Genomic DNA, 13,697 nt, shown 5'->3' with positions numbered 1-13,697 from the left:
CAATTTTTTCGAATTGTGAGATTGCAGTGGCAAAACACCCGACCGGGTGATTTGCACAAAAACGCATAATCGTCATGCGTTTTATTAAAAGGTGACTCATGAGGGTCATGCGTCTCTCCCAAAGCTGGAACAAAAAAAAAGTCCAGTACACTCGAGGAATGACAATCGTGGTCTAGAACAAAAAAAAAAAAAACTCGGTGTGCATGCTTTAATCAACCTCATGTTTCTTTATGAAAACCCTAAACTAGCCTGACCTTGTATTGATTTTAAAAAATCTAAGCTTTGCAATATCTCTATATGCTGCTTGATACAATTATAATACTTAGTAAGTACATCCGCATCTTAAAACTTAAGCATTCACATTATACCTCCGCATATATGTCCACTACCCACAACTTTGTGCATGCACAAATACATTTAACAATATTTTTACAATTATGATTTACGAATAGATCAAAAATTAATACTTTCTCCGTCCATAAAAAATAGTCTCACCTTTCCATTTTTGCTCATTTACTAAAATTAATCCCATGCCAAAAAAACAGAAAACTTCTCAATTTATTGTTCTATTATATCCACATTTTCTCTTTCTCTCTTTAACTTTAACATTAAAACACATGTTGTCCATCAACGGAACTATTTTTGGTAGACGAAGGAATTAATTTCATTAGATAAACACGTGAAAATAATGGATAATTCAATTAATATTCTACACATCATCAAATTTTGGGAGTGCGGATATACTTATAAAGAAAATAAAAAATCAAAATTATAATCATTTGTAAACTATAGTTGTCTCTTTTAATCAAAAATCCAATTTCAAAATATAAAAAAATCAATTGGAGTGCTTTTGTCTCTATAGATATATGTTTATGCAATGTCTCCAATAACATCATTACACAATGGATGTCACGCATCATAAAAGAAAGAAACTGTCTTGAATATAAGTTTCAAATTCAAGGTGGTTATGAATGCACACACACACAGTAATTATTAAGGAAATCAGCTTCAACTCTTGTCAAAAAGGAGACCAAATCATATCCCAAAATTTTCACTGAAGAAGAAAACGGCTAAGGCTCGATATGATGTTCATACGTAATTAAACTCACTCAGTTACAGAGTTGTTTACAAGTTGAAAGGCATGTTTTGCTCCTCGCATCATCAAGGAATGACCTACATACGCAATACTTCGACATGTCACACTGTCTTCGTCACAGCAAATATGACCATCAAAATTTCGACGACTTCAATTCTCAGGGGTATTTACTCCTGCCCTATTGAATCAGTAGATTCCATAAAGAATCTACTACAAGATCAACCTTCTCCCATCTTAGCTTGAATTTCTTACTTACCCGGATCTGCTAAATTTTAGATTTCACTGGCAAATAGAATAGGATCGGTAAAGTATATGAAGAATGTACTGAACACAATTTTATGAAAATAGGATTATATCTGTTTTACTAAGATAAGATGGTGGAAGATCTATTATGACTTACCAACATGTTTCAGAGCATGGTTAGCAAAAAGTGATCTTCAAGAAGCTGATATCCGTCGCACTACCAAATCGTCGGGCGAGTAAAAATCAGCAATGAGCCGGTATATATATGAAGGATTGTGACCACCACTGTATAAAAAATAATTTGTCAGCGAGGATGTCTTGCACAGAGAATTTATAATGTAACAAGATGAGGCATAAACATAAAACCTTTGTCACATGATATACATTAATACTATCATAAAACCAGTTTGGATTGAAGCATTAGAATTAATTTATTTATTTTTCAAATTGGATAAGTTAAAGTTTGCAGATCTGTAACCATGTTATTGAACTTTATCCAAGATGCACTTACGTGTCGGTAATAAACAGGCTAACAAGATCCGGTGGCACATAATCAAATGCAGGATTCACAACATGAATAAGAGGTGAACCACTGCCACTACCAAAATCCAAGCAATCTGAGAATTCTCCAAAGTCCAGCAACTCAGATGGAGACTTCAGTTCATTCAAAAGGACCTCTGGGTTGTGAGGGTACAGAGGGCACAGCTGTATTATTAGGAAAAACAATTAGCAAGGAAGCAGAGGCAATTTAAACTGTTTCACCATATATAAAGCTAGGAAATAATAGCAAAGCAACATTAATCTAGTATAATAAAGCAGAAATGTCAAGCATCAACCAGATTTTGATTATATTGGTGACATCCAATTATCATATGTAGATTCGGGAATCGTGGAGCTAAACAAAAATAAAAAGGTACCTACTACATAGTACACAGTACCCATGATGATTTACGCTTCAATGGAGTACAAGGAACATGTAAATTTCTTCCCAGTGTCACAATTTAGGTCTCACCCAAATTCGTATCTAAATCTACCAAAAAATTTTCCTTGTTGATAGACAAGATTTGAACTTAGATTGATGTCTCTATCCTACTCTAACTCTTGCAAAGTAGTAATTCTAGAGCTGGCTACAGCAAAAAAGACTGGATAGCAATTCCTAAGATCATTATGTAAGAGCCTTACCCAGTTTCAAGGCCATATTTATTACCTATCGGTTTCCAATAGTCATGTCATCTGACATCAGACCTTACCTTATGCTCAAATACCTATCACAAATCTTGTATTCAATTCATGGTAAAAATAGATACAGTTACTGAAAATCCACGGAGGGGAAAGAATAAATCATAGAGATAGATTAGAGTCCTACAGCACAATACCTTATAAACTCCAGCGAGTACTGCAAAAGGAACAGCATGTCTTTTAGCTGCTAGGGCAACCATATTCAACCCCACAGGAGCAATAACACCACCATTAGCCATGACAGCATGTGCTCCCACTATAACCTTTAAGTGAAAGATTTTTCCAATCAAATGCAGAATAATAATAGTATATAGAGTTTAATGCAATCATCATATGTACCATATTGACACGGGATATCATGGCAAAAACCGCAGAATCGGTAATAACCGTAGTTTTTAGGCCACTGGCAGCAAGTTCTTTTGCAAAAGCATGCCCCTGATATCTGATTAGATAACAAACATCAATAAACATAAATAATTAAAATAAAAATAATGATACTCATGATTTAATTGCCTAAGGTGAAAAAACTATTGCAAAGGGAAGTCAATTATTCAAGCATTCTACCTTGGAGCACCTTCGGCGACAAATACACGGAACGACCTCTTTTTTTCTTTTGCAGCAAGTAGAAACTCTTTTACTGTGTGTGAACTGCCCAGCGTCAAGATGACCTCACTGGAAAATGAAAGGAGAAAACAAGTACTTGAGCAAACTGTAGTTCAAGTTATTAAATGCACCAAGCCAACAATAAAACAATGCGGGAGAAAACAGAAAGTGTGCCAAGTAGCTTTCTTAATATGATCATTATAAGGTAAACAGACTAGAATTGACTACACAATCAGCACAACATGTGATCCAAGTTTAGTATAGGGTTTTACAAGGAAAAAACCATGAAGCACAAAAATGCGAAGATGTATGAAAAATGAAACGAATTGTTCGTGTCTTTTGTAAGAAATGATAAAAGGTTGAAACATTAGTTTCTTAATATGGAGATTAATTATTACTATCGCAATTATAAGGTGGAAGTTTTGGGGCCACCACTGTCAATATTAGCTTACTTTGACTCATAACGATCAACATTTTCAGTTTTCTCTTTGAAATCATAACTTCATAGTTTATACAATGAATTATGCTTAGTATTAAAAATCTCTTAATACTGCATATGTTTACATAACTGCAATAAGCAGGACCAAAGAAACCCTAATCTAATGACTTCTCTAGACTTGGATTTAGTTTAAGTTCATAACCATGATCAGTTGATTACAAAAGAAACAAAAGGGGCAAAACAATCTATCTCTATTTGAAGACTCAAGTAATTAATCTTTGCCCTAGTATTAAATAAGCCTAATTGATCTTTGCCCTAGTATTAAATAAGCCTACTAAGCTAAACTAGCTGAAGCATTAAAAGCCAGGTGTTGCAAAATTACTACTCCAGGTCCCCAACTAAGATCACTGAATACAGTAATGTGTAAATATATGAAGGTAGTGGTCGTATAGGGATATGAATGCATACTTATGATGTATATGTTCCACTGCTTGTTCAGCAATCTGTTCATGGCAAGTGGAAATTTCTTGAATAAGTTCGTTAACCACCTCAATGACGTTGTGTTTCAGTTTCCGTGTCATTGAGTTCTTATCAGCGGCTGGAAGGAAGAAACAATTAATAAGAACTTAGAAGACAATACCCTTAAAAGAAGATATTCATTTATTTGAAATTTATGACATAAATGAAACTGCCTTCTTTACCATACACCCCCTCCGTCCCATTCAAACTTAGAAGACAATACCCTTAAAAGAAGATATTCATTTATTTGAAATTTATGACATAAATCTGATCACAGATTTATAAATTTTTTTAAAAGAGATCATGATTCTTGAAAATCGAAAAGATTCTTGTGCAATCAGAGTGAAAGAATATACATTTGCTTTTTCCTTCAGAATCACCCCCAGAAGAAGAGGGATGAGGAACAGCTGCTGAATGAGGTATGTCCTCAAGTAAAGTCTGCAACGAAGGTGGCCTTAAAGAATTTCTTGCAGCGGCAGCTACAGCAGAAGCTGAAAGAACAGGATGATCATATTCATCATTGCCGTCATCATCATCGCTTTCAGATGCCAAATTCAATCCACCAACAGCAGCATTAGTGAGAGAAATATCTTCTTCGCGTATTATATGTAGAACACGGCGGACAACATTCCCAGCAGCCAACTCTGCAACCAAAATAACTCATCACCACAAGGTACAAAAACTGGAAGTATTCAGACGGAAATAAGAATTGCTTGATGTTGGAATAACCAAATAGATGCTATCCACAGGGAACCAGCTGCTAGGAGCTTAAATAGCCAAATAAAGATTTTTAACTACAGCCAACAATAAGAACTGCTAGAATAGCCAAACAGCGCCATCCATGCACTTTGCAAGTAGTAAGCAATGAAGCAACATTAAATATTTATGGCAATGCAAAAGGCGCTCCTATAACAAAAAAATTTCTCGCAATGATACTGCCATATTGATCAATGCATCATACTACTAATCAACTCCTACAATCTCTGAAGATCTAAACTAAAATAACTCGCATGTATCTGACAAGAGTACTTCTGAATTCTAAAGGGCCCCAATTATGGTATCATTGTTGACAAACAATCAGATTGGAAGATCACAAAAGAATATCATAATCAGCCACCATGAACAGGTAGCTAGATCAAAGAAACAAAGAACGATTGAAGTATTCCGACTAGGGATCACCTTGTACTTCCATATCCCAGTTTATCCTGGTCAGATTTTATTTATATGAGTTGCAATATAAGATATTCAAGGCTTACAGCCCTAGATATAATGGAGAACACTTCCGATACAGAGCAACCTAAAATTTGATAATTGTACTAAAATCAAACAAAATTGAGAAGCTAAGATATTCAACGAGAGGAGCCTAGATATTGCTGGAAATTTATCAACAAAAATTCATTCATCATATCTGAAACTGGTCATTGTTGTGATCATTCAGAAAGGCAACGGAACATTTAACACTTCTTCAATAATCTCAATATAACTTCTTCTAATCCGAAGTTATTCCTTTTCGATCAGGTTTACAATTGATGGAATAAAGCAGTATTCCTAGTAAGCGGAAGAACAAATAACCGGTGACTTAATCAATCGAACAAGGAGAGTTAACATACCAACGGGTTTAGCAGCGATGAGCTTCTCCCCAACCGCCTTCACGGCATCAATGAGAGCCCCAGCTTGGTTACTGTGCGGCAGCCTCTGCTGAGATATAAAGGAACGGAGCAATTCCGCCGTAAGCTTCGCCGTCATCTTCGAACCCTCGATTTGGCTGCAATTGCACAGAAATCGAGCAATAAATCAAACAAAAAAGTAGGTGTGTTAGGGGAATCATTGAATTTGATTCATCTATCATGAATACCGTTTGTTGAGCTTGATTACGAACTCATTTACGAGGGAATGCACGTCCGGCATGATTCTGTCGGGTAAGGGAATGCCCAGAAAAAAAAGAGTGTCGTATTTAGTTGCTAAATTAGGGGATAATTGGGGTTTAAGGAATTGAATCAACCGATTTTACGTAGAGAAATGAGGGCTTGGCTCCACGGTGAAGGGGATGATGAAGAAGGTGGTGCCGTGCCGCTGTCAGGTTTCACTTTCAATGGGTTTATCGGTCAGGTCAGGTCAGGTCGGGCAACCACAGTTTAGAACCCGATAACATCCGTTTGTGCAAAAAATATGAGATTCTGTCGAATTTATTTATTACTCCTTCGTGATTAAATGTCTCATATCCTTGACTTTAAAATTGAGTAAAATACTATAAATCTATTTTTATATATTTATTTTATAATAAAATATTAGCGAAATTAGTTAGTAGAATGTAGGGTCGTCTACTTACGAAACATAGGAGTAAAAGTGAAATGGACATTTATTAGCAGATGAACGAAAAAAGAAAAATGAAACAATTAATGACGGACGGAAGGAGTATACAAAATGTATATATCTTAAATAGTGCTTTGCGAAATTTTAGGAGATATTGCTTCAGAAATAGTATATTTTTATACTATGACATACTTATTTGTTTTTAGGCATTGAATTATGTGTTGTTTTTCTATAAGTTAATGAATACTCTCTCCGTCCGCTATTAGGACTTTAGGGGTCTCATTTTTTGGCGGCACAGGTTTTAAAAAATGTTAAAAAAATGGTGAAAAAAAGTAAGTGAAATATGGGTCCAACTTATATATATTAATTTTAAATGAAATGTGAGTGGAATGAGTTAGTGGAATGTGCAACCCTATTATCATTTATGGTAAAAGTGAACAGGGACTCCTATTCGCGGACAGGCTAAAATAGAGAACGGGACTCCTATTCGCAACGTTGGAGTAAGTAGAAAATAAAATAGATAAAAAAATAGAGATAATTTTATTTTCATTTTAATCAACGTTTCATTTTTAATGAGATAATCCAAGAAAAAGGAAAGGGATATTGTCCCTAAAACCATCAACTTTGACCAAATTTTGGTATTTCCCACAAAACTAGGTCTAAAATATCACAAACTTTACAAACCATCAACGGAGAAGGACAAGTGTTCAAGCTAAGGAAAACATTTTATGGATTGAAGCAGTCGCCCAGAGTACGGTTTGGGAGATTCTGTCAGGCCATGTTAAAATACGGCTACAAACAGAGTAATGCTGATCACACATTGTTTCTAATCATCTATGTTGATGACATGATTATCACAGGAGATGATGTTGAAGAAATCGAAAGTCTTAAGAAAAGTTTGTTCCTGAAATTTGAGATGAAAGACCTTGGAGATCTGAAGTACTTCCTTGGAATTGAAATTCTAAGGTCTAAACGGGGCATTTTTCTGAGACAAAGAAAGTATGTCCTCGATTTGTTAGCAGAAACAGGATTACTCGAGTGTAAGCCAACAGAAACACCAATTGTGTTGAATCATGGACTGAAGATTGTAGAAGGAGCTGATCAGACAGAGCAAGGAAAATATCAGCGCCTTGTTGGAAAACTCATCTATCTTTCTCACACCAGGCCAGATATCTCATATGTTGTCGGAGTAGTGAGTCAGTTTATGCACAAACCTCAGCGGGATCATATGGAGGCGGCCATGAGAATTGTACGATATTTAAAAGGAACAACTGGGTATGGTGTATAGCTCGAAAAGAAGGAGGATTTGGAAGTTGACGAGTATACTGATGCCGATTGGGCAAGTAACCCAAACGATAGGAAATCGACAGGAGGCTACTTCACCTTTGTTGGAGGAAACTTAGTCACGTGGAGAAGTAAAAAGCAGAAAGTGGTGGCATTGTCAAGTGCAGAGGCAGAATTCAGAGGAATGGAAAGTGGGATAACTGAAATCCTATGGCTTCGGAAGTTACTCACAGAAATTGGCTTTCCTCCCACAAAAGGAAGTCGACTCTTTTGTGATAACAAGGCTGCAATTAGTATATCTGAGAATCCGGTCCAACACGATAGGACTAAGCACGTGAAAGTCGATCGACATTTTATCAAAGAGAAGATCGATGGAGGGATTATTGAGCTTCCATTTGTACGATCCGAGGAACAGTTGGCCGACAACCAAGGCAGTAAACACGAAAGTCTTTCAACAAGTTCTGGGCAAGTTAAGTATCGGAGATGTCGTTACTTAACTTGAGGGGGAGTATTAAGAATACACCATGGAATCAAATCAATCACTGAAATTAGGGAAGCTATAATCAAGGAATGAAGGAGGATCACTGAATATAAGGAAGGGATTAGGATTGATATAGAATTAAATAGGAATATATTCTTCCTTGTTTTACATAGTATTCTTGTCCTATATAAGAGCATCCACAGTGGTGCGGAATTCCCGGCGGAATTTCCAAAAACACCTCCTGCCACGTAATAAGAAATTCCCACTGCAATGCCACGTCATAAGGAATTCCCACTGCACAGTGGCGGAATTCCCACAATTAAAAAAATTCACAAATTCACAAATTAAACAATTTCCGGAAGTAAGAAATTTACGGAATTAAATAGTCGAAACAAATAGGGAAAAATATTCCATTAATAAAAAAAGAAAAGTACATTTCACCAAATTAAAAAAATATAATTCAATAATGCTTCACCCCCACATCAACGACGACCCCTCCGCTGCCATACTTCTTCAATAATATCGTTCTGGAGTCGAAAATGAGCTTATTTTTGGCGCATGTCGGCGAATGCACGGACTCGATCGACATCGTCGTGGGGTATCCCCATGCGGACATTGCCAGTGGCCACGTCGTGGCTTGGACCCGCGGCATCAGCGTCCTCGTTGGTCCACTCAGTCAGTGCTGGACCGTCATCTTCGACAATCATGTTGTGCATGCTAATACATGCGTACATGATGTCGGCGATGCTGTCAACATACCACAGCCGTGCGGGACCCTTCACTGCCGCCCATCGACCCTGTAGCACTCCGAATGCCCGCTCCACATCCTTGTGCGCTGCCACTACCACTACCACTACCGGTCATTACGAATATATAAAAGAAATTTAGAGAGAGAGAAACTTGTTAATACAAGTGGTGCGAATGAAATGAAGTTCAACGGGATGTATATATAGGAACCGGAAAAAAACATTTAATGCATTAAACCGGAATTCCGCGGGCGTCAACGCAATGACGGACGTCCGCGCAGAATTCCGCTGATGGCCGCGGAACTGCGAATTCCTTCGCGGAATTTCGTATCCGTGGAAGGGACGCACAATGGCGGACGCCCGCCACGGAATTCCCGCACGCCGGTGGAAATTCCGCGTGGATATCTGCCATTACGGGATGCTCTAATGGGATGTAATGTACATGAAACATACACACAAGAAATACAAAATCAATTCTCCCATACGTTTCTCTACAATACTTTTCAATATCGACCTCTCTTCTTTCTATTACCATCTTTAAGAGATTAAAAAAAAACTACTACTACTATCAAAATGATGTCAATTTTGATAGGTTTAAATGATGTATCAGCTTTAAATTGCCACATTTGTTTTAACTTGGGGTTTTGTGGGAAAAATCCAATAAAATTTTTGTGACTAAATTTCAAGTTCATGAGAATAATCCAAAATTTGTGATAATAATGACCAATTACCCTAAAATTTATTGAAGCCCGAAAATGCTTAGAAGTGCATCATCCATATTCCACTCGCTATTTTTTACACTACGTTGACTATTATTAGTATAGTGACGATTAAATACTCATGATTTTGAAAATAGAGGTAAAAAAATGGAGTCTTGATTTTGAATTCGGCATTTTGTCTCTAGTGTAGATATGCTAAAAATGCCCCCTAGAAAACGCTGCTTTAATTTGAATCGAAATTTCATCGTGTTTATTGCTGCTTCTGCTATATTATTGATTTGAATGAATGCTATCACTATAATATACATTTGTCCGTTTCCCATTTGTTCCAACTTCCATCCTTACATGCCATTTGCCAGCCCACCACAAAACTCCAAAATCCTCTTCCTCTTCTTCTTGCTCTCAACATAATTCACATTTCTCATAATCTTGGTGTCCCTGCCCCGTTGTTAACTCGCCCAGAACAAGCACTGCAGATTTTTTTATTTATTTCAAAACGGTTTTTTTTGCAGTCAAGGTAAGGTAATCTCTCTTTTTATTTGTATCATCTTCTTATTGTTTGCCTCTTAATCTCTTTCGATATGCTTATTTTCTTTAGTTTGTGTGAATTACTTTGTTATTTTGGGTGTGAACGGTTATGCTCGTTGTTCTTGCTGTTTCAACTGTGGTTTTCAATTTCATCTCTCTAGGTTAATATGCAGACTTGATTTGTTTATTTATTGACTCTTTTCTTTTCATTTTTAAACGAGATGGAAGATTTTAATATAGTTTTAGAGCTAAACTTAGGCTGATCTTCAAAATCAAGCCATTCAAATCCTTTTATTAGAAACTAGTATGTGAGATAAAAAAACGTGAGTTTTGTAGAAAAGGAGGAGAGATCGAGATAACCGTGAGAATGATAAAATTATTTTAATTCTTCTTTCTTGAGTATAATCAAATATTCCCCCAAAAATTTATAATATGTGGAGATACAAAAAGATATCTAGGAAAGCAAAACAAATCTTAACAAGTATGGAAACTAAATCAAATCCTAACAACTATGGAAACTAAATCAAATCCTAACAAATAAATTGTAAAATAAGTTAAATGATAATGTGGAGATTATCAGCTCACGGTAAAAGTCTAAGTCCCTATCACTATTTATTGGGGCTAATAATGATTATTATTCATCATTGACAGCTAAGGTTTTGCTGGTGTCATTTTTGAATTCCATTACTTTGTGAAGTGGGAACAAGATTTTGAAATTCTTACAGTGTAATCTATGATACTTTAGAAGTTTTGCATTGGATGAAAAGTTGAACTATTTGGGATTTACTCATTGGCTATTTTAGCTGGAATTGTATGCACTAAGAACAAAGAGATTGTGTTAAGGGTTTAGCAGTTGATTCTAAGAAGCTGTGTTGTATTTGCTATAGTCTATGTTCTTGTCTTAGATTTCAATGTCTTTGTGCTTGAGTAATGGTTTGAAATAGGTAGAGACTGGTTTTACTCAAGTCTTTGCCAGTTTCCTCATGAAATAGATACTTGCACTGGTTTTTTAGTTGAGTAGTGTTTTTATGTATAAATGTGTGAGCAAAGTCAGATCTTTAGTAATGATTTTGTGTTGTATGGTCCCCATAGAGACTCCGATTGGGTTTTTACACCATGAATAATGGGCTTCTTGCCTTGTGTTGTTAGGATCTTCACATTTTATTATGGCAGCTCTATATGTAATGTGATGTAGATTTTGACCTATAAACTGGCTGTGCCTGTGTAGGTTATAATCGTGCGTGCTGCAAATGGCAAGTGGACCTTCCTATTTCGATGACCCTCGAAATAAACCCGAGGTCATTGATCCACCCCCAAAAGAAGACATGTTAGACATTCGTGAGAATGTGAATGAGAATGCTCAAAGCGCGCTAAAGCCTAATCCAGCTGTTACAAGTGGTGTTCGTGAGCTGCTTAACTGTCCAGTTTGCTTGAACGCCATGTACCCTCCCATTAGTCAGGTATGGCTATATAATTGGAGAAATATACAGTACACTTAAATTGTGGCATCAATAGTTAATTTATTCACATATTCTCATTTATGTCCTTGATTGGAACTGCTGAAATAATAATTGGACAGGTATCATTACTAATTAGGGGAGCTACAGTTTTATTAGGACAAAGATAATATGATGCTGTCATTTTCCTTTTACATGTTAGGGGAAGATCATGATTTTTTTTTGTCTCAACAAACTTCATCATTGCTTTGAGCTTTTGTAGTGTACTAAAAATGTATTACAAAGAGATATGGTACTTACAAATGCAGGATATTCCTTTACCTAGTTACAATTTAATCATTAACAAGTGATGCTGTGATTTTTTTTTTTCCATTTGGTTTGTCATGTTTTGTTAATCGATCTCCCTTGTATTTGTTATGCAGTGTTCCAACGGTCACACATTGTGTTCTGCGTGCAAACCTAGGATGCACAACCGCTGTCCAACGTGCAGGCACGAACTCGGAAACATCAGATGTCTTGCACTGGAGAAGGTAGCTGCGTCTCTTGAGCTTCCCTGTAAATATCAAGGTTTTGGGTGTATCGGCATCCATCCATACTACAGCAAGCTTAAGCATGAATCTCAATGTGCTTTTCGACCTTACAATTGCCCTTACGCTGGCTCAGACTGCTCTGCAGTTGGTGATATCCCGTTTCTTGTCAGCCACCTCAAAGACGACCACAAAGTAGACATGCACAACGGGAGCACTTTCAACCATCGCTATGTCAAATCCAATCCACACGAGGTCGAGAATGCCACATGGATGCTTACGGTAATAACCTTTTTACCCCATATGCTTTAAATCATAACTGTGATTAATATATCATAACAGTGAATTAATAAACCCAAATTCGGGATTGGTTATCAATTTTGACCATAACGAATTATTGCAGTTCACACTCAATTGCTCTATCTCATGGCGTGCAGGTTTTCAGTTGTTTTGGGCAGTATTTCTGTCTGCATTTTGAAGCGTTTCAGCTGGGAATGGCGCCAGCGTACATTGCATTTCTGCGGTTCATGGGTGATGACAACGAGGCTAAAAACTACAGCTACAGCCTCGAGGTTGGAGGTAATGGAAGGAAGGTGGTGTGGCAGGGAGTTCCCCGGAGCATCAGGGACAGCCACCGTAAGGTTCGCGACAGTTTTGATGGTCTTATCGTTCAACGAAACATGGCACTCTTCTTCTCTGGTGGAGACAGAAAGGAGCTGAAACTCAGAGTCACCGGTAGGATCTGGAAGGAGCAGTAGTGTAATGGGCATGTTAAGGCAAACTCTCTTTGCTTGTCTATGCATCAATGAATTTGTTGGAGCTGCTGTCTCTACTAGTATTATTGTTTTGGTGAAGCCATGGTGAAAGAGTTTGTTTCTAGAAACTAATATTAGTAGTAATTCATAATTTCATCACCAATTTTGTTAGTCATGGTGGATAGAGCCGAGCCATTTGCGAACCCAACAGCTTGCAAGCTATGTGGAGCTCGACTTGATAAAATCTCGTTCGTTCATTTAGTAACGGGAGGAATTAAAGCCTCAGTCAAGCCCGATAAGGTTTGTTGAGCTGAGATTGAGACTCTCCCTATTCTGGCTCGGATTTAAACGAGCATGTTGGCAAATATGTCTGCGAACATGTTGTTTGACAGTTTTATCATGAGCTCAAATAGTAGTTACCAAAAATATGGTAACTCATGCTCGGGCTCGAGATAAACAAATACTCCTCCGTCCCACGTTACTTGAGGTGTTTCTTTACGGCACGAGATTTAAGAAAGTTGTGTTTAGTGAGTTAAATAAAGTAGAAGAGAGAATAAAGTAAGAGAGATGAGAGATAGTAAACTAAAAGAAAGAATAAAGTAAGTGTGATTAAATGTATTGTTTTTAGCCAAAAAGAGAAATGATTCAAGTAACTTGGGACAATCCAAAATAGAATACGACTCAAGTAACTTGGGACGGAGGGAGTATAATTTTTGAACAGAACTTGAACCAAGCTCTAGCTCACTAT

At 36.9% G+C, this 13,697-nt stretch overlaps 3 protein-coding genes across 5 annotated transcripts; 2 read left to right on the top strand and 1 right to left on the bottom strand.

Moving 5' to 3' along the window:
• Window positions 1-919: 919 nt before the first annotated feature.
• Window positions 920-6,280, bottom strand: LOC121759216 (translation initiation factor eIF-2B subunit beta-like). Of its 2 annotated transcripts, none has more exons than XM_042154727.1 (10): window positions 5,995-6,280; window positions 5,750-5,904; window positions 4,496-4,783; window positions 4,089-4,218; window positions 3,143-3,250; window positions 2,918-3,020; window positions 2,716-2,841; window positions 1,851-2,044; window positions 1,497-1,624; window positions 920-1,378 (listed from the first exon to the last, which is right to left on the bottom strand). In XM_042154727.1, exons 1-9 carry the CDS (start codon window positions 6,045-6,047, stop codon window positions 1,534-1,536), a joined length of 1,248 nt encoding a protein of 415 aa, XP_042010661.1. In that variant the 5' UTR covers window positions 6,048-6,280; the 3' UTR covers window positions 920-1,378; window positions 1,497-1,533. The 2 variants fall into 2 exon arrangements, with proteins under 2 accessions (XP_042010661.1, XP_042010662.1); XM_042154728.1 differs by having other exon boundaries at window positions 920-1,173.
• Window positions 6,281-7,230: 950 nt separating this feature from the next.
• On the top strand, window positions 7,231-7,740 carry LOC121757784 (uncharacterized mitochondrial protein AtMg00810-like). Its single transcript, XM_042153271.1, has one exon. The coding sequence runs from the start codon at window positions 7,231-7,233 to the stop codon at window positions 7,738-7,740; it is 510 nt and encodes a 169-aa protein (XP_042009205.1).
• A 2,131-nt stretch (window positions 7,741-9,871) lies between these two features.
• Window positions 9,872-13,120, top strand: LOC121759217 (E3 ubiquitin-protein ligase DIS1-like). 2 transcript variants are annotated; one of them, XM_042154730.1, is made up of 4 exons: window positions 9,872-10,204; window positions 11,439-11,670; window positions 12,090-12,476; window positions 12,632-13,120. In XM_042154730.1, the coding sequence occupies exons 2-4, from the start codon at window positions 11,461-11,463 to the stop codon at window positions 12,950-12,952; spliced, it is 918 nt and encodes a 305-aa protein (XP_042010664.1). In that variant the 5' UTR covers window positions 9,872-10,204; window positions 11,439-11,460; the 3' UTR covers window positions 12,953-13,120. The 2 variants fall into 2 exon arrangements, with proteins under 2 accessions (XP_042010664.1, XP_042010663.1); XM_042154729.1 differs by having other exon boundaries at window positions 9,874-10,199.
• Window positions 13,121-13,697: the final 577 nt, after the last annotated feature.

The sequence above is a fragment of the Salvia splendens genome, chromosome 12 (assembly GCF_004379255.2).
Source record: "Salvia splendens isolate huo1 chromosome 12, SspV2, whole genome shotgun sequence".
Lineage (NCBI taxonomy): Eukaryota > Viridiplantae > Streptophyta > Magnoliopsida > Lamiales > Lamiaceae > Salvia > Salvia splendens.
Note: the sequence above shows the minus strand (reverse complement) of the source record. Positions and strands in the feature narration are given on the sequence as shown.

What these genes read in the sequence shown, in the direction of transcription:
- LOC121759217 (XM_042154730.1), top strand. Translation starts at nt 11,461, where the DNA reads ATGGCAAGTGGACCTTCCTATTTCGATGACCCTCGAAATAAACCCGAG. An exon ending in TGTACCCTCCCATTAGTCAG is followed by an intron (nt 11,671 to 12,089) that starts GTATGGCTATAT and finishes TTTGTTATGCAG; the next exon opens with TGTTCCAACGGTCACACATT. An exon ending in ATGCCACATGGATGCTTACG is followed by an intron (nt 12,477 to 12,631) that starts GTAATAACCTTT and finishes CATGGCGTGCAG; the next exon opens with GTTTTCAGTTGTTTTGGGCA.
- LOC121759216 (XM_042154727.1), bottom strand. Translation starts at nt 6,047, where the DNA reads ATGCCGGACGTGCATTCCCTCGTAAATGAGTTCGTAATCAAGCTCAAC. An exon ending in CATCGCTGCTAAACCCGTTG is followed by an intron (nt 4,784 to 5,749) that starts GTATGTTAACTC and finishes TTTTGGTTGCAG; the next exon opens with AGTTGGCTGCTGGGAATGTT. An exon ending in GTCGCCGAAGGTGCTCCAAG is followed by an intron (nt 3,021 to 3,142) that starts GTAGAATGCTTG and finishes TTATCTAATCAG; the next exon opens with ATATCAGGGGCATGCTTTTG.
- LOC121757784 (XM_042153271.1), top strand. Translation starts at nt 7,231, where the DNA reads ATGTTAAAATACGGCTACAAACAGAGTAATGCTGATCACACATTGTTT.